Source organism: Bombina bombina, chromosome 6 (assembly GCF_027579735.1).
Source record: "Bombina bombina isolate aBomBom1 chromosome 6, aBomBom1.pri, whole genome shotgun sequence".
NCBI classification, from domain to species: domain Eukaryota; kingdom Metazoa; phylum Chordata; class Amphibia; order Anura; family Bombinatoridae; genus Bombina; species Bombina bombina.
In genome coordinates this window covers 101,998,137-102,017,594 of record NC_069504.1, presented here as the reverse complement: position 1 = coordinate 102,017,594, position 19,458 = coordinate 101,998,137, and the positions used below count along the sequence as shown (strand labels likewise).

The 19,458-nt window shown below is 39.3% G+C and overlaps 1 protein-coding gene across 1 annotated transcript in view; it reads left to right on the top strand.

Moving 5' to 3' along the window:
- The window catches only part of RSBN1L (round spermatid basic protein 1 like), a gene marked incomplete in the record, with an annotated part of 431,851 nt that overhangs the window by 393,595 nt on the left and 18,798 nt on the right, over window positions 1-19,458 (top strand). Inside the window, 1 exon segment of the mRNA XM_053716531.1 lies at window positions 1,702-1,810. Coding sequence (XP_053572506.1) covers window positions 1,702-1,810 — 109 coding nt within the window.

Genomic DNA, 19,458 nt, shown 5'->3' with positions numbered 1-19,458 from the left:
TCAAGCGTTTGCTCAGGCTTTAGTCAGAATCAAGCCTGTCTATAAACCTGTGGCTCCGCCATGGAGTTTGAATCTAGTTCTTTCAGTTCTTCAAGGGGTTCCGTTTGAACCTTTACATTCCATAGACATTAAGTTGTTATCTTGGAAAGTTTTGTTTTTGATAGCTATCTCTTCTGCTCGAAGAGTTTCAGAATTATCTGCCTTACAGTGTGATTCACCTTCCCTGGTGTTCCACGCAGATAAGGTAGTTTTGCGTACCAAGCCTGGTTTTCTAACTACTGGCCAGCAGCCTCCTGAAAGAATTACTGCTCATTCTACCAGAGCAGTGGCTTCCACGTGGGCTTTCAAAAATGAGGCTTCTGTTGAACAGATTTGTAAGGCAGCGACTTGGTCTTCACTGCATACTTTTGCCAAATTTTACAAATTCGATACTTTTGCTTCTTCGGAGGCTATTTTTGGGAAAAAGGTTTTGCAAGCAGTGGTGCCTTCCGTTTAAGGTACCTGTCTTGTTCCCTCCCTTCATCCGTGTCCTAAAGCTTTGGTATTGGTATCCCACAAGTAAAGGATGAATCCGTGGACTGGATACACCTTGCAAGAGAAAACAGAATATATGCTTACCTGATAAATTACTTTCTCTTGCGGTGTATCCAGTCCACGGCCCGCCCTGGCATTTAAGTCAGGTAAAAAAAATTTTGTTTAAACTACAGTCACCACTGCACCCTATGGTTTGTCCTTTTTCTTCCTAACCTTTGGTCGAATGACTGAAGGGTGGAGCTAGAGGGGGAGCTATATGGACAGCTTTGCTGTGTGCTCTCTTTGCTACTTCCTGTAGGGAATGAGAATATCCCACAAGTAAAGGATGAATCCGTGGACTGGATACACCGCAAGAGAAAGTAATTTATCAGGTAAGCATAAATTCTGTTTTTTGGGTTTCATGTCCCTTTGAGCTTGATGCAAGGGATTTTTGTTGAAATGTTGGACTTACATTAAAGGGCCGTTATTGTGATAAAGTTACATTACATACTGCAGAACTCCTGATTTTAGTCGTAGCATAAATTTGTTTATTTTATGAAATCATGGTGATTTCTTGTGTAAATAAAGCACTTAACATTACTATTAAGAATCAAATAGGGCCCCTGAGGCATATCTGTGATTCTTCTTAAGGCGCATCTTTCTGGTTTGCAATTTTTTTCTGATGGTTCTGAGGTGACGGTTTTGGAACTTCAGGGAGAAACTTTAGAGAGTAGAGTCCTGAGGCCTGGGGTAGGAGGATTGGCCCAAGAGATTGTAAGAGGAGAGGTGGTGGCTGAGAAGTTGTAAGCTTATCCTGCGCATGGTTTGTAGAGACTGGACCAGGTGGCGGCTTCAGGTGACAGTGTAGCGGGAGACTTTGAGCCACATGGTAAAAGTGTGAGAGATTCCAGAGTGAGTGGTTGCAGATGCTGTGTCTAGAATGCTGCATCTTGTTCATCTGAGTGTATATAAGTTATAAAAATATATATATTTTTTTTTTTGGTGAATGGCTTGCCCATATGATGCGTATAGTATAACTACACATGCAGTCTGCTTATTTAAAACTAGATTAACAAAGATGCTAAGTATAGATAAGAAAATGGATGTTCTCAATATTATAGTTGTAACTTAAAAAATATATATAATCGTCTGAATACAAATGAGTATTTTCTCTCTTTCGCTGCACAGGAATGAGCAACCGCGCATAACCAAAGATGTAATTTGCTTTCATGCTGAAGATTTTTTAGAGGTAGTACAAAGATTGCAGCTAGACTTGCACGAACCTCCACTGTCCCAGGTATGTGATATGACGAGCATCAAATACACATTATTTAATACAAGTATAACACTTTTTATTCGAAAGAAGACTGGTAATGTTTTTCTAGCAATATTCATGTCGGCTTTGTGTGAGCTAACATTTTACACAATTTATAATCTAATTTACTGATTCTATCTATATTGTCTTATGTAGAATTCTGCAGACAGAATTAAAGGGACATTTCAGCCAAATCTGAAATGTCCATCAGTGCATGTCTCTCATATAAGGAGAGTGTTACCCCAGTAAAAATAAATATTTTATAAAAGTTTAAAATGTGATCTATTAGCACAAAATCTTATGACATGGAGCATATCTAGAAATGTTCTTTGAAGCATTCTTTAACCAGCTTGTCTTTTTATGGAGCCATGTGCGTGCAAAAAGGTATTTTGGTTACTGCGCTAAGAAACCCTATTAGGCCTATGAAAAATATGAGGACTCCACAGCCTCTAATTAAACTAAATAGGTATAAGAAAAAATCTGGATATAGAAAACCAGAAAAAAATCCTTAAATCATAAGCGCTAGTGAAAGCTTAAAATAGGTGACAATAGTGCATAAGAAATAATTTATATAAGTGAAACTAATGAAATGTGTGAACCTTCAAAAAATGATGAATTGGGTGAAGCCTAAAAAGGCTAGATACAAATAATTAAACAAGATAAGAATATGTGCAAAATCTGCATAAATTTTAATACCAATTACAAAAGATGAAATATATATACTGAACTCCACATGCGTTGATCAGGCTCAAATATAAAGTGTAGCATACAAATTGAAACAACTCGCAACAATAATTTGTGGCTATGTTGCAAAGATAAATACAATATAACAATTGAAATAGTACTAGCATTAAAAACAATAACAAAAAGAGAAAACAGGTGGTCTCCAGACGAATGTTTGAATGAATCCAATCGACAAGCCAAACGTTTAGTCACGAAATGAGGCTGAAATGAGATAAGGAACCGGATCAAACGGCAGAAAAGACACCAATCAAACGTATTCACTTTTACTTACACCGGAAATGGTGAAGAGATGTATGGTTCTCCCCTCTGTGGCAAACGACTCCTGGCAGTAACAGCATCCACTTCAATGCGGCAATCCAATATGGCGATAGGGCAGGAACGGAGTATTCGTCCAAATCGCTATTTCTCCAGAGGGTAGCTGAGGTCAGTTTCTACGGAAGCCTTAAAGGGACAAAACACTTCAAGGTGATAGGGCAACGCGTTTCAACCCGCAATGGGTCTTTTTCAAGCTCTCGATGTACTAAACCATTAGCTATTTAAAGCTAGTGTGATAACCTAATTGGCTAGAAATTATGGGCGTCTCTAGATTAGCAGCAATGAACATACAGCATCGGCAATACTTAACAACATGGAAGATCGCAATTTGACCACATAGGAAAATTTGGATAATAGACATTTAGCAAATATAAATAATAAAGCATTTGACAAGTATGAATTAACGGATAGTTTAAATTCGTGCAGATCTGCAAATATCTTAAACGTTAATTTATAAAAATATATAATTCAAAAATAATACAATGGAGAGATACAAAAATACAGTTTCTATACATCGTATAAAAAATATATAAAGAATATATATAAAAAAAATTATGATATATATAAGAAATATATAAAGAGTATATATATATATATATATATATATATATATATATATATAATATGTGTGTCTAATTGATAATGATTATATAAATATGCATCTTTGGAGAAAATTAATAGTGAATATATAATGAATGTTTTTGAAAAAACATATTTTTATGAGGAAGTGATTATAGAACATACTTCTCTAAAAATCGTCAAAAATAGAAAAAGGAAAAATAAGAGATATTAAAATTCATATGATCATAAATTAACCACTGAAAATACTATTATTAATAATTTTCATGAATTGATTTTTATTAATTTTTATGAATTAATTTTTAAGAGTCTCTTCCTATACTTTGAGTAATTAAAAAGATTAGAAATTATATGTAGATAACTAACTTAGATAGCCCCTTTATGAGAATAGACTAGTCATTTAGATAACAACCGATATCGAAATCTAAATTCAGACCCTTGGGCTGTAAAGTTTTTAAGTCAAAAATCCATTTACTCTCTCTCTTTTCAATAGATCACTTTGCATATTTCCCCCCCCCCCCTCCATTTCTTTTTAACCTTTTCAATACCTATAAAGGAAAAATGGTCAAGATTGCCCTTATTACATAATCCAAAATGTTTCGGGATTGGGAGGTCTTTATTTCTCTTGTGATTGAAGTTTTCTATAGACCAGATATGCTCCCTAATACGGGTACATAGGGGCCTAGTAGTTTCACCTATGTATTGCAGGCCACAATTACATTGAATAATATAGATTACACAACTATCTGAACATCTAATTAGCTCATTAATTTTATAAGTCTTGCCAGTAACATTTGATCTAAACTCTTTTTAGTGGAGTGTTAACAGGATTTGCAGGTAAGACAAGGATAGCAACATTGCAGACTATTGCCTTCAATATCTAACTGACCATTTGATTTCCTATTACTTTTGTTTTTATTTTCAGTAGGTGCTAAGATGGATTTTAAATTACGGGCCTTTTTATAAATTACTTGAGGTTTTGGCGGCAGAAGGGGTCCCAACAACTCATCATTCCTTAATAATTTCCAATGATTATTTAAAATTCTTTCTAATAAATATTTATTTTGACTATAATTTGTGATAAATGGAATAAAAACACTGTCTTTCTTTTCATCATTCTCCACATATTTTCTATTTGATTTATCCCTTGTAGTTAAGAGATGTTCTGTCAACTGCTCTAACCTCTTTCATTGTTTTGTCAATATGACTTTCATTATAGCCCCTAGTTAGAAACTTTTGTTTAAGTATTTGAGACTGAACATCAAAATCATTGATATCTGTGCAGTTTTTTCAAATACGTAAAAACTGCCCTTTAGGTATATTTTCTATCCACTTCCTGTGATGACAGCTCGTAAAGTGTATGTAACTATTTGCAACCACTTGTTTGAAAAATGTTCTAGCAGTTAGTTTACTCTCTCTTACCATAATTTCAACATCTAAAAAATTAATAGTAGATCTATTACTTACACTAGTGAATTTAAGATTAACCTGATTAGTATTCATATCTGTTACAAAGTGATCAAATGATGAATCACTACCCTGCCAGATTTTTATGCTATCGTCTATATAACGTTTGTAGGACACCAGGCTTGCTCCAAGAAGGTTATTTAATAAGAAATGATGTTCCCAATATCCCATAAATAAATTGGCATAACTTGGAGCAAACCTGGTGCCCATAGCTGTCCCTCTCTCCTGTTTGTAGAACTTGCCATTGTAGAAGAAAAAATTGAGACAAAATAAAATTAATAGCTTCTAGAATTAAGCATTTCTGTTCATATTTCAACAATAAATCCTTTTCTAAGAAAAAATTAATAGCCTTTCTGATCAATGCAAGTATAAAGAGATGTCACATCGCAGGAGGCCAACAAATAGTTATCCTGCCATGTGACATCACTGATTAAATTTAAAACATCTGTAGAATCCTTTAGAAAGAAGGGAAGCTGTTTTACAAACTTCTGCAAATATATATCCAGATATTCTGACAGATTGGCAGTCTATTCTCATAAAGGGGCTATCTAAGTTAGTTATCTACATATAATTTTTAATCTTTTTAATTACTTAAAGTATAGGAAGAGACTTAAAAATTAATTCATAAAAATCAATTCATGAAAATTAATTAATAATAATAGTATTTTCAGTGGTTAATTTATGATCATATCACTTTTAATATCTCTTATTTTTCCTTTTTTTATTTTTGCCGATGTTTAGAGAAGTATGTTCTATAATCACTTCCTCATAAAAATATGTTTTTTCAAAAACATTCATTATATATTCACTATTAATTTTCTCCAAAGATACATATTTATATATTCATTATCAATTAGACACACATATATTATATATATATATATATATATATATTCTTTATATAGATATATTTCTTATATATATCACTTTTTTATATATATTCTTTATATAATTTTTATACGATGTACAGAAACTGTATTTTTGTATCTCTCCATTGTATTATTTTTGAATTATATATTTTTATAAATTAACGTTTAAGATATTTGCAGATCTGCACGAATTTAAACTATCCGTTAATTCATACTTGTCAAATGCTTTATTATTTATATTTGCTAAATGTCTATTATCCAAATTTTCCTATGTGGTCAAATTGCGATCTTCTATGTTGTTAAGTATTGCCGATGCTGTATGTTCATTGCCGCTAATCTAGAGACGCCCATAATTTCTAGCCAATTAGGTTATCACACTAGCTTTAAATAGCTAATGGTTTAGTACATCAAGAGCTTGAAAAAGACCCATTGCGGGTTGAAACGTGTTGCTCTATCACCTTGAAGTGTTTTGTCCCTCTAAGGCTTCCGTAGAAACTAACCTCAGCTACCCTCTGGCAAAATAGCGATTTGGACGAATACTCTGTTCCTGCCCTATCGCCATATTGGATTGCCGCATTGAAGTGGATGCTGTTACTGTCAGGAGTCGTTTGCCACAGAGGGGAGAACCATACATCTCTTCACCGTTTCTGGTGTAAGTAAAAGTGAATACGTTTGATTGGTGTCTTTTCTGCCGTTTGATCCGGTTCCTTATCTCATTTCAGCCTCATTTCGTGACTAAACGTTTGGCTTGTCGATTGGATACATTCAAACATTCGTCTGGAGACCACCTGTTTTCTCTTTTTTTATTGTTTTTAATGCTAGTACTATTTCAATTGTTATATTGTATTTATCTTTGCAACATAGCCACAAATTATTGTTGCAAGTTGTTTCAATTTGTATGCTACACTTTATATTTGCGCCTGATCAACGCATGTGGAGTTCAGTATATATATTTCATCTTTTGTAATTTTGTAAAATTATTTTTATCTTGCCTTTTTAGGCTTCACCCAATTCATCATTTTTTGAAGGTTCACACATTTCATTAGTTTCACTTATATAAATTATTTCTTATGCACTATTGTCACCTATTTTAAGCTTTCACTAGCGCTTATGATTTAAAGTATTTTTCTGGTTTTCTGTATCCAGATTTTTTCTTATACCTATTCTGTTTATGGAGCCAACAGAGATTTGTATCATGTAAACTTAGCAATCGCTGACTCAACACAAGACAGGCAGGTGTCTGAGCAGACAGACTGTCTTAAATGATGCATCGTATCTAGATATGTTCCACTTGTACAATAAATGCTCTCATTAAAACAAACCGTGAGAGCTTCTAATAAAAGCTGCTACAAATGAATGTATTTAAATAGGAAAGGAGCTGGTGTGCATTTACATTTAGGATGGAATTTTTACTTTAAAGGTGCATTTGCATAACATCAAAAGCTATTGCCTATATAATGCAAGGCACTTGTCTTTGCATTGGGATAGTCTTTACCTGTAAAGGCTATTCTTCTATTCAGAGTTATTCTCAAAGCCTGCCCTGTCACCAAGGTAATGACATGGTGCATTCTGACATTTACTGTCCTGATTGGCAGTGATTTACCATTAAGGTTAAAGGCAGTGTGGACCTAATCAACAGAGGGCCACTATAGGTAACAGTAATCCGCAATAGTAATATTATACATGCTAAAAGGCTCCCCTACATAAGGATTGTACACATTCTGCACACTCCCCTGGTTAAAGTGACATGAAACCCCCAAAAAATGATTTTGTCGTTCAGACAGGGCAAACCATGTTCAATGTTTACATTTTACTTCTGTCATCAAATTTGCATTTTTCCCATGGTATTCTTTGTTGAAGAGATACCTAGGTAGATGTCTGGATGGTTAACATTCTTGCAAAACTACTGGCATATAGTGCTGCAAACACGTGCACGCTCGTGAGCTTACGGCCCTGTTTATCAACAAAAGATAGAGAATGGAGAAATTTTGATAATAGAAATAAATTAATATTGCTTGTTATGTCTGAATCATGAAAGGAAAATGCTAATTAAAGTGAAGGTAAAGTTACGTTAGTCTCCATCCAGTAATCCATTAATGTTTTCAAAATAATATAGGTCTTATTCATCTTTTTTTTTTTTTTTAACTTTACTTAACATTATAGGCTATTTTGGCAAGTTAACAAACTTATGTAATAAATCAAGATAATGAAAGTTATTTCCTGGGTTCTGAATGTAACCTGCAATACCCACTGTTGACTTATGGATTAACATGGCTAATTCTATTTTATTCCTAGAAACTTATAACTATCATTATGGTAAATCGGCACACTTTGCTGACATTGAATTGTTTGGGCTTCCTTATTTCCTCACTAGGCCCTACACCAAGGAATACTCCTTGGCTGATGTAGCTTTAAAGGGACAGTAAAGTCTAAATTAAACTTTAATGATTCAGACAGAGCATTTCATTTTGAAGGACTAGTGAACACAATAGATTTGCATAACCAACAAATGCGTGATAAAAGAATGCAGTAGCAAAATTCTGACCAATTTCAAAGCTATGTCTTTTCCACTCCTCCTGTATTGTGACATCCATCAACCAATCACAAATGCATATAGGTATATTCTGGGAATTCTTGCACATGCTCAGTAGGGTACTCAAAAAGTGTAAATATAAAAGGACTATGCATTGAAGTCAATTGGAAAGTTGTTTAAAATTACATGCCCTATCTGAATCATGACAGTTTAATTTGACTTGTGTCCCTTTAAGTAACATTCCAATTTACTTCTATTAAAGTTGCTTTGGTTTCTTGGCATCCTTTATTGAAGACTAAACCTAGGTAGACTTATTGGAGCTTAGGAATGTGCACGTGTCTATAGCAGTCTATGGCAGCAGTGTTTGTAACTATGTAGAACATTGCTATAAATAATGTTGCAAACACTGTTGCCAGATGGCTTACGACACGTGTAAGTTCCTGAGCTCACCTAGGATTATTCTTAAACAAAAGATACCAAGAGATCTTAGCAAAACTGATAATAGAAGTATATTTATAAGTTGTTTAAAAGGTTATGTTCTATCCAATTAATTTGTTTAATTTTGACTGTACTGTCCTTTTAAGTAGATAGTACAGCTAAGTAAGCATCACACACTGTTAATGCAAAAAACATTTCCACAATGAATTCCTTGCCTTTGTACTTGTCCCTCTAAACAAACTGTCCCAGGCACCTGTTCTTTTTCCAGCTTGTAGCAACATAAATGCTACTTTGGGCCTTGACATGAGTTTTAATCTACTACTGTTTTCGCTAAGCATATTATAATGTATATGTGAATTGGCTCTTATCTGTTGGGATGACATTATTTTGAAAACGCTAATGGGAATATAGAGTAAAAAATAAAAAAAGACTGGATTTTCAGTCAAATCATTGTTTTATTTCTTTTTAATAACATGATGAGTCCACGGATCATCTCAATTACTAATGGGATATTCACCTCCTGGTCAGCAGGAGGCGGCAAAGAGCACCACAGCAGAGCTGTTAAATAGCTCCTCCCTTCCCTCCCACCCCAGTCATTTTAAAGTGGTACAGGATTGTGCTGCTTTGTCCTAGGGTGTAGCTGTAGTCCATATCAGTCCCTTCAGTAGAGCTTTGGTGGCTTTAGAGTAATGGGAACTTGTGGGACATAATTCTCACTGCGCCTCCCATATTGAATACTGCCCTAATTTCCTATAGTCTGAGGGATTTGACTCAGTCTTTGTTTTTCTACAGGTCGATGTGAGGAAGAGGACCTCTCAAACCTGTGCACTGCCTTGCTGTCAGGCAGTAATATGAGGTAAGTGCTTCTTTCTTTTTCTGGGGCAGACAGGAAATCAGCTTAGAAAAGAGTGGGCACACACTACTACCTTATTCATTTTATAAAGGGGCTTTTCCTATTAGGGGTACTTTATTTTGACACAATCTCTCATGGGCTGCAAGAGGGAGTGTTGGACAGCAATATGTTATTGGCGCTGGTCTGAGCGCTGGGGAGCTCTCTAGAGCTAATTAGCCGAGAGGGCTATAGTCTCTGATGTTTAAGTTTACTTATAAGCAGTGTATTAAAGGGCTTTGGTGGTTCCTTCTCCTTGGGGTTAAATTTTTCCCCGGGAGAGGACGTTTAGGTTAAGTCACTCCCACGATGATCGGATCTGTTTTTTCCCGCGCGCGCGCCTCTTCTTGCACTTTTCAGTGTAAACATTCTGGGCTGCAAGAGAGGAATCTCCAGTCTGTGTGTGTCTAGAAGCGCATGTTGGCTACTAATTACATGCGTTCCTAGGACCGGCTGCATCGAACATTTTCTGGCATCGATCCAGATCGTCCGTTGCGCAGTGAACTTCCTGTTCTTGATTAGGAAGGTAGGCGCCTCAGCAGGGGTGCTGAGGTGTGGAGGTGACTGGGGGGTAATAATTCTTTAACTTTCAATAATTTTCAGTGCGCAGTAAAATAGTTGCGCTTTTAAAATTTCAAGTCACAGTAACGTTTTTTTTTTTACTTTCAATTTTTTATTAAATTTCAAGTTTTTGTGTTGGACTTTACTAAGTTTGAACCATTATGGATCAAGGACTTTGCAAAACGTTCCTTGCTCGTTGTGTTTTAATGCTATTGTGGAACCACCAATACCTTTTTGTCTTTCTTGTATTGAGAGGACTATAAGTTATAAGGATAAGATTTCTCCTGTTAAGTGTGGTCAGTCCACGGGTCATCATTACTTCTGGGATATTAACTCCTCCCCAACAGGAAGTGCAAGAGGATTCACCCAGCAGAGCTGCTATATAGCTCCTCCCCTCTACGTCACCTCCAGTCATTCTCTTGCACCCAACGAATAGATAGGATGTGTGAGAGGACTGTGGTGATTATACTTAGTTTTATACCTTCAATCAAAAGTTTGTTATTTTATAATAGCACCGGAGTGTGTTATTCCTTCTCTGGTAGAATTTGAAGAAGAATCTACCTGAGTTTTTTCTATGATTTTAGCCGGAGTAGTTAAGATCATATTGCTGTTTCTCGGCCATCTGAGGAGAGGTAAACTTCAGATCAGGGGACAGCGGGCAGATTAATCTGCAAGAGGTATGTAGCAGCTTATTATTTTCTGACAATGGAATTGATGAGAAAATTCTGCCATACCGATATAATGCAAACTCAGCCTTAAATGCAGTAGCAGCAACTGGTATCAGGCTGTCATGTATGTATATTTTACACTTCAGTATTCTGGGGAATGGCACTTCACTGGAATTATACTGTATGCATAAGACTTTAGCCTATTTTGCAGGGACTAGCAACAGGCTTTTTAATAACACTTAATTTATTTATGTTAAACGTTTTTTGCTGGCATGTAAAATCGTTTAATTTTCTGAGGTACTGGGTGAAAAAATGTTTTGGGCACTATTTTTTCCACTTGGCAGTCGGTTTTATTTAATTTATGACAGTTTACTGATCTCTCTCACTGTTGTGTATGAGGGGGAGGGGCCTTTTTTGGCGCTTTTGCTACGCATCAAAAAATTTAGTCAGAAGTTTGTCTTCCCTGCATGATCCGGTTCATCTCTACAGAACTCAGGGGTCTTCAAAACTTGTTTTGAGGGAGGTAATCACTCACAGCAGAGCTGTGAGATTGTAGTTGACTGTGATAAAAAACGTTTATTTCTGTATTATTTTTTTTTCTGCTATCAGGGTTAGTTATCCTTTGCTAATGGGAGCAATCCTTTGCTAAAAGTGTGTTTTTTACAAAGATTTGATGCTATAACTTTTCAGTTTATCAATTTTCAACTGTCATAACTTTTTCTGTGCTTCTTATAGGCACAGTACGTTTTCATATTATAGTAAATTACTTGAAAAGTATTTCCAAATTGCTAGTTTATTTGCTAGTGTGTTAAACATGTCTGATTCAGAGGAAGATATCTGTGCTATATGTGCTAAAGCCAAAGTGGAGCCCAATAGAAATTTATGTACTAACTGTATTGATGCTACTTTAAATAAAAGTCAATCTGTACAAATTGAACATATTTCACCAAACAACGAGGGGAGAGTTATGCCGACTAACTCGCCTCACGTGTCAGTACCTGCGTCTCCCGCTCGGGAGGTGCGTGATATTGTAGCGCCGAGTTACAGGATATGGCTACTGTTATGACTGAAGTTTTGGCTAAATTACCAGAACTAAGAGGTAAGCGTGATCACTCTGGGGTGAGAACAGAGTGCGCTGATAATATTAGGGCAATGTCAGACACTGCGTCACAATTTGCAGAACATGAGGACGGAGAGCTTCATTCTGCGGGTGACGGTTCTGATCCAAACAGACTGGATTCAGATATTTCACATTTTAAATTTAAGCTGGAAAACCTCTGTGTATTACTAGGGGAGGTGTTAGCGGCTCTGAATGATTGTAACACAGTTGCAATACCAGAGAAAATGTGTAGGTTGGATAAATATTTTGCGGTACCGTCGAGTACTGACGTTTTTCCTATACCTAAGAGACTTACTGAAATTGTTACTAAGGAGTGGGATAGACCCGGTGTGCCGTTCTCACCCCCTCCAATATTTAGAAAGATGTTTCCAATAGACGCCACCACACGGGACTTATGGCAAACGGTCCCTAAGGTGGAGGGAGCAGTTTCTACTTTAGCTAAGCGTACCACTATCCCGGTGGAGGATAGCTGTGCCTTTTTAGATCCAATGGATAAAAAGTTAAAGGGTTACCTTAAGAAAATGTTTGTTCAACAAGGTTTTATATTGCAACCTCTTGCATGCATTGCGCCTGTCACGGCTGCAGCAGCATTTTGGTTTGAGTCTCTGGAAGAGACACTTGAATCAGCTCCATTAGATGAGATTACACACAAGCTTAAAGCCCTTAAGTTAGCTAACTCATTTATTTCGGATGCCGTAGTACATTTAACTAAACTTACGGCTAAGAATTCCGGATTCGCCATTCAGGCGCGCAGAGCACTGTGGCTAAAATCCTGGTCAGCTGATGTTACTTCTAAATCTAAATTGCTTAATATTCCTTTCAAAGGGCAGACCTTATTCGGGCCCGGGTTGAAAGAAATTATCGCTGACATTACAGGAGGTAAAGGCCATGCCCTGCCTCAAGACAGAGCCAAACCTAAGGCTAGACAGTCTAATTTTCGTTCCTTTCGTAATTTCAAAGCAGGAGCAGCATCAACTTCCTCTGCACCAAAACAGGAAGGAGCTGTTGCTCCCTACAGACAAGGCTGGAGACCTAACCAGTCCTGGAACAAGGGCAAGCAGGCCAGGAAACCTGCTGCTGCCCCTAAGACAGCATGAATCAAGGGCCCCCGATCCGGGAACGGATCTAGTGGGGGGCAGACTTTCTCTCTTCGCCCAGGCTTGGGCAAGAGATGTCCAGGATCCCTGGGCGTTAGAGATCATATCTCAGGGATACCTTCTGGACTTCAAATTCTCTCCCCCAAGAGGGAGATTTCATCTGTCAATGTTGTCAACAAACCAAATAAAGAAAGAGGCGTTTCTACGCTGCGTACAAGATCTTTTATTAATGGGAGTGATCCATCCGGTTCCGCGGTCGGAACAAGGACAAGGGTTTTACTCAAATCTGTTTGTGGTTCCCAAAAAAGAGGGAACTTTCAGGCCAATCTTGGATTTAAAGATCCTAAACAAATTCCTAAGAGTTCCATCGTTCAAAATGGAAACTATTCGGACAATTTTACCCATGATCCAAAAGGGTCAGTACATGACCACAGTGGATTTAAAGGATGCTTACCTTCACATACCGATTCACAAAGATCATTACCGGTATCTAAGGTTTGCCTTTCTAGACAGGCATTACCAGTGTGTAGCTCTTCCATTCGGATTGGCTACGGCTCCAAGAATCTTCACAAAGGTTCTGGGTACTCTTCTGGCGGTACTAAGACCGCGAGGAATTTCGGTAGCTCCGTACCTAGACGAAAAGAAGAGTTCTCTCTTTCCACTCACAAGAGTTCCCTTCTTGGGGACTCTTATAGATTCTGTAGAAATGAAGATTTACCTGACAGAAGACAGGTTAACAAAGCTTCAAAATGCATGCCGTGTCCTTCATTCCATTCAACACACAATGCATGGAGGTGATCGGCTTAATGGTAGCGGCAATGGACATAGTACCCTTTGCACGCCTACATCTCAGACCGCTGCAATTGTGCATGCTAAGTCAGTGGAATGGGGATTACTCAGACTCGTCCCCTACTCTGAATCTGGATCAAGAGACCAGAAATTCTCTTCTATGGTGGCTTTCTCGGCCACATCTGTCCAGGGGGATGCCATTCAGCAGGCCGGACTGGACAATTGTAACAACAGACGCCAGCCTACTAGGTTGGGGCGCTGTCTGGAATTCTCTGAAGGCTCAGGGACAATGGAATCAGGAGGAGAGTCTCCTACCAATAAACATTCTGAAATTGAGAGCAGTTCTCAATGCCCTTCTGGCTTGGCCCCAGTTAACAACTCGGGGGTTCATCAGGTTTCAGTCGGACAACATCACGACTGTAGCATACATCAACCATCAGGGAGGGACAAGAAGCTCCCTAGCAATGATGGAAGTATCAAAGATAATTCGCTGGGCAGAGTCTCACTCTTGCCACCTGTCAGCAATCCACATCCCGGGAGTGGAGAACTGGGAGGCGGATTTCTTAAGTCGTCAGACTTTTCATCCGGGGGAGTGGGAACTTCATCCGGAGGTCTTTGCCCAAATACTTCGACGTTGGGGCAAACCAGAGATAGATCTCATGGCGTCTCGACAGAATGCCAAGCTTCCTCGTTACGGGTCCAGATCCAGGGATCCGGGAGCGGTTCTGATAGATGCTTTGACAGCACCTTGGACCTTCGGGATGGCTTATGTGTTTCCACCCTTCCCGATGCTTCCTCGATTGATTGCCAGAATCAAACAGGAGAGAGCATCAGTGATTCTAATAGCGCCTGCATGGCCACGCAGGACTTGGTATGCAGATCTAGTGGACATGTCATCCTGTCCACCTTGGTCTCTACCTCTGAAACAGGACCTTCTGTTCCAGGGTCCCTTTAAACATCAAAATCTAATTTCTCTGAAGCTGACTGCTTGGAAATTGAACGCTTGATTTTTTCAAAACGTGGTTTTTCTGAGTCAGTTATTGATACCTTAATACAGGCTAGGAAGCCTGTTACCAGAAAGATTTACCATAAGATATGGCGCAAATACTTATATTGGTGCAAATCCAAGAGTTACTCATGGAGTAAGGTTAGGATTCCGAGGATATTGTCTTTTCTACAAGAAGGTTTAGAAAAGGGTTTATCCGCTAGTTCCTTAAAGGGACAGATTTCAGCTCTGTCCATTCTTTTACACAAACGTCTGTCAGAAGTTCCGGACGTTCAAGCTTTTTGTCAGGCTTTAGCTAGGATCAAGCCTGTGTTTAAAACTGTTGCTCCACCATGGAGTTTGAACTTAGTTCTTAATGTTTTACAGGGTGTTCCGTTTGAACCCCTTCATTCCATTGATATCAAGCTGTTATCTTGGAAAGTTCTATTTTTAATGGCGATTTCCTCGGCTCGAAGAGTCTCTGAGTTATCCGCTTTACATTGTGATTCTCCTTATCTGATTTTTCATTCAGATAAGGTAGTTCTGCGTACTAAACCTGGGTTCCTACCTAAGGTGGTCACTAACAGGAATATCAATCAAGAGATTGTGGTTCCATCTTTGTGTCCTAATCCTTCTTCGAAGAAGGAACGTCTGCTACACAATCTAGATGTAGTCCGTGCCCTGAAATTTTATCTACAGGCAACTAAGGATTTTCGACAAACGTCTTCCCTGTTTGTTGTTTATTCTGGTCAGAGGAGAGGTCAAAAAGCTTCGGCTACCTCTCTCTCTTTTTGGCTTCGTAGCATAATTCGGTTAGCCTATGAGACTGCTGGACAGCAGCCTCCTGAAAGAATTACAGCACATTGTACTAGAGCTGTGGCTTCCACTTGGGCCTTTAAGAATGAGGCTTCTGTTGAACAGATTTGCAAGGCTGCAACTTGGTCTTCTCTTCATACTTTTTCCAAATTTTACAAATTTGACACTTTTGCTTCTTCGGAGGCTATTTTTGGGAGAAAGGTTCTTCAGGCAGTGGTTCCTTCCGTATAAAGAGCCTGCCTGTCCCTCCCGTCATCTGTGTACTTTAGCTTTGGTATTGGTATCCCAGAAGTAATGATGACCCGTGGACTGACCACACTTAACAGGAGAAAACAAAATTTATGCTTACCTGATAAATTCCTTTCTCCTGTAGTGTGGTCAGTCCACGGCCCGCCCTGTTTTTTATGGCAGGTAAAAAAAATTTTGAATTATACTCCAGTCACCACTACACCCTTTGGCTTCTCCTTTCTCGTTGGTCCTTGGTCGAATGACTGGAGGTGACGTAGAGGGGAGGAGCTATATAGCAGCTCTGCTGGGTGAATCCTCTTGCACTTCCTGTTGGGGAGGAGTTAATATCCCAGAAGTAATGATGACCCGTGGACTGACCACACTACAGGAGAAAGGAAATTATCAGGTAAGCATAAATTTTGTTTTTTTTCTAAGCCAACTTCTTCAAAGGTGGATGTTGTTCAGGAATCTAATGATGAGGTACAATATATGCCGCAACTTTCTCCTCAAGCACTCCAAGTGTTACCGCCCTCACAGGCAGTGCCTTGCGTCTCCTCTGTAACGTTTACTTTAACAGACATTGCATCTCTCATGTCTTCTACAATTTCTGATGCGCTGTCTGCTTCTCCCATGTTGCAGGGTAAACGTAAGAGGAAGACAAGTTATTCAGCAAGCGAGGTTTCTGATGCAATTGTCGCAGTTTCGGAGACCTCCTCTCAGAAGCTTGAGGAGGAGGAAGCCGTGGTAGCATCTGAAGGTGAAATTTCAGATTCTGAAAGTGTAATTCCTCTCGCTGATACTGAAGTGGTATCATTTAGATTTAAGCTGGAAACCCCTGTCTATTACTGAAGGAGGTTTTAGCTACTTTAGATGATAGCGACTCCACGGTAGTGGTTGTCCCTAAGAAATCCAGTAAGTTAAACAGATATTTCGAGGTTCCCTCCTCGACTGATGTGTTTCCAGTCCCTGACCGAGCTTCTGAGATCATTGCTAAGGAGTGGGAGAAACCGGGTATTCCTTTTTCTCCATCTCCTATTTTTAAGAAAATGTTTCCCATAGCAGACTCTATCAAGCAGGCTTGGCAGGCAGTCCCTAAGGTGGAAGGGGCTATTTCCACTTTAGCTAAGAGAACTACTATTCCTATAGAGGATAGTTGTACTTTCAAAGATCCTATGGTCAAGAAATTAGAGGGCCTACTAAAAAGATGTATATACACCAGGGTTTACAATGGCAATCAGCTGTGTGCATTGCTACGATCACTAGTGCAGTGGCATATTGGTTTGACACACTATCTGACGCTCTCAGAACGGAGACTTCTTTAGATGAGATTCAGGATAGGATTAAAGCTCTTAAACTAGCTAATTCCTTGCTTCCCTTCAAGTTATCAAGCTGGGAGCTAAGATTTCGGGTTTTTCTATTTTGGCCTGCAGAGCCTTATGGCTGAAGCCTTGGTCTGCGGACGTTTCCTCTACCTCCAAATTTCTTTCTATTCCTTATAAGGGAAAGACCTTTTTTGGTCTTGGTCTATCGGAAATTATTTCTGACATTACAGGAGGTGTAGGGGTCATCTTCTCCCTCAGGACAAGAGACATAGGATGAAAGGACGACAAAGTAATTTTCGTTCCTTTCGTAATTTCAAGGGAAACTCCTTATCTTCGGTTTCCAAACAGGAACAACCATAAACTACATGGAGATCCAGCCATCCCTGGAATAATGGAAAACAGTCCAAGAAGCCTGCCATTGAGTCAAAGTCAGCATGAAGGTCATGCCCCCGATCCGGGACTGGATCTGGTAGGGGGCAGACTTTCTTCGTTCAAGTTTGGATCCAAGATGTTCAGGATCCCTGGGCATTAGAAATTGTGTCCTAGGGATACAGATTGGAATTCAGAAGTTTTCCTCCCAGAGGAAGGTTCCTGCTTTCAAGATTATCTGCAGACCAGATAAAGAGAGATGCGTTCTTACATTGTGTAAGAGACCTCTCAGACCTGGGAGTGATTGTTCCTGTTTCATTATTGGAACAGGGTCAGGTATTTACTCCAATCTATTTGTGGTTCCAAAAAAAGAGGGAATTTACAAATTCCTCAGGGTTCCGTCCTTCAAGATGGAAACTATCCGTTCCGTTTTTCCGTTGATCCAAGAGGTTCAATTCATGACAACAATGGACTTAAAGGATGCGTACTTGCATGTTCCCATTCCCAAGAACCATCACAAGTTCCTAAGGTTCGCCTTTCTGGACAAACACTTTCAGTTTGTGGCTCTTACTTTTGGTCTTGCCACTGCTCCCAGAATTTTTACAAAGGTTCTGGGATCTCTGTTAGTGGTACTTCGTTCACGGGGCATTGCAGTGGTGCCCTATCTGGACGACAGTCTTTCCATCAAGCGGGATCCCACACGAGGATGGTGTTATCCTTCCTTCGCTCTCACAGGTGCAAGGTAAATTTACTAGAGAGTTCTCTTATCCCAATTACAAGGGTAACTTTCTTGGGAACCGTAATAGATTCTCTGTCGATGAAGGTTTTTCTGACAGAAGTCAGGAAATCAAAGATTATCGATACTTGCCAAGTTCTTCAGTCCACTCCTCAGCCATTGGTGGCTCAATGCATGAAAGTAGTCGGGCTGATGGCAGCGGCAATGGACATCATCCAGTTTGCTCGGTTTCATCTTAGACCTCTGCAGTTAAGCATGCTCAGGCAATGGGATGGAGACTATACCAATTTGTCTCCTCGAATTCTACTGGAGCAGGATACAAGGGATTCTCTTAAATGGTGGTTGTCTCTGGATCATCTCTGCCAGGGAACCTGCTTCCGCAGACCATCCTGGGTAATTGTGACAACAGACGTCAGCCTTCTGGGGTGGGGAGCAGTCTGGGGCTCTCTAAAGGCTCAGGGAGTTTGGACTCAGTCAGAGTCTGTTCTTCCTATAAACATTCTGGAGCTGAGAGCGATCTTCAATGCTCTTCTGACCTGGCCTCAGTTAGCCTTGATCCAGTTCATCAGGTTCCATTCGGACAACATAACGTCAGTAGCTTACATCAATCATCAGGGAGGAACGAGGAGTTCTTTAGCGATGAGAGAGGTATCCAGGATAATTCAGTGGGTGGAGACCTACTCTTGCTGCCTGTCGGCGATCCACATACCAGAGGTGAACAACTTGGAGGCGAACTTCTTGAGCAGGCAGACTTTTCATCCGGGGGAGTGGGAATTTCATCCAGAAGTGTTTTCCAGTCTGATCCTCAGGTGGGGTCAACCGGAATTGGATTTCATGGCATCTCGTCAGAATGCCAAGCTCCCAAGATACGGTTCGAGGTCCAGGGACCCCCGGGCGGAAATGATGGATGCTATGGCGGTTCCTTGGACCTTCAGTTTAGCATACCTATTTCCTCAATTTTCTCTTCTCCCTCGGGTGATAGCTCGAATCAAGCAGGAGAAGGCATCGGTGATCCTCATTGCTCCGGCTTGGCCTCGCAGGATTTGGTATGCAGATCTGGTGGACTTGTCATCTCAACCACCTTGGAGTCTTCCGTTGAGGAAAG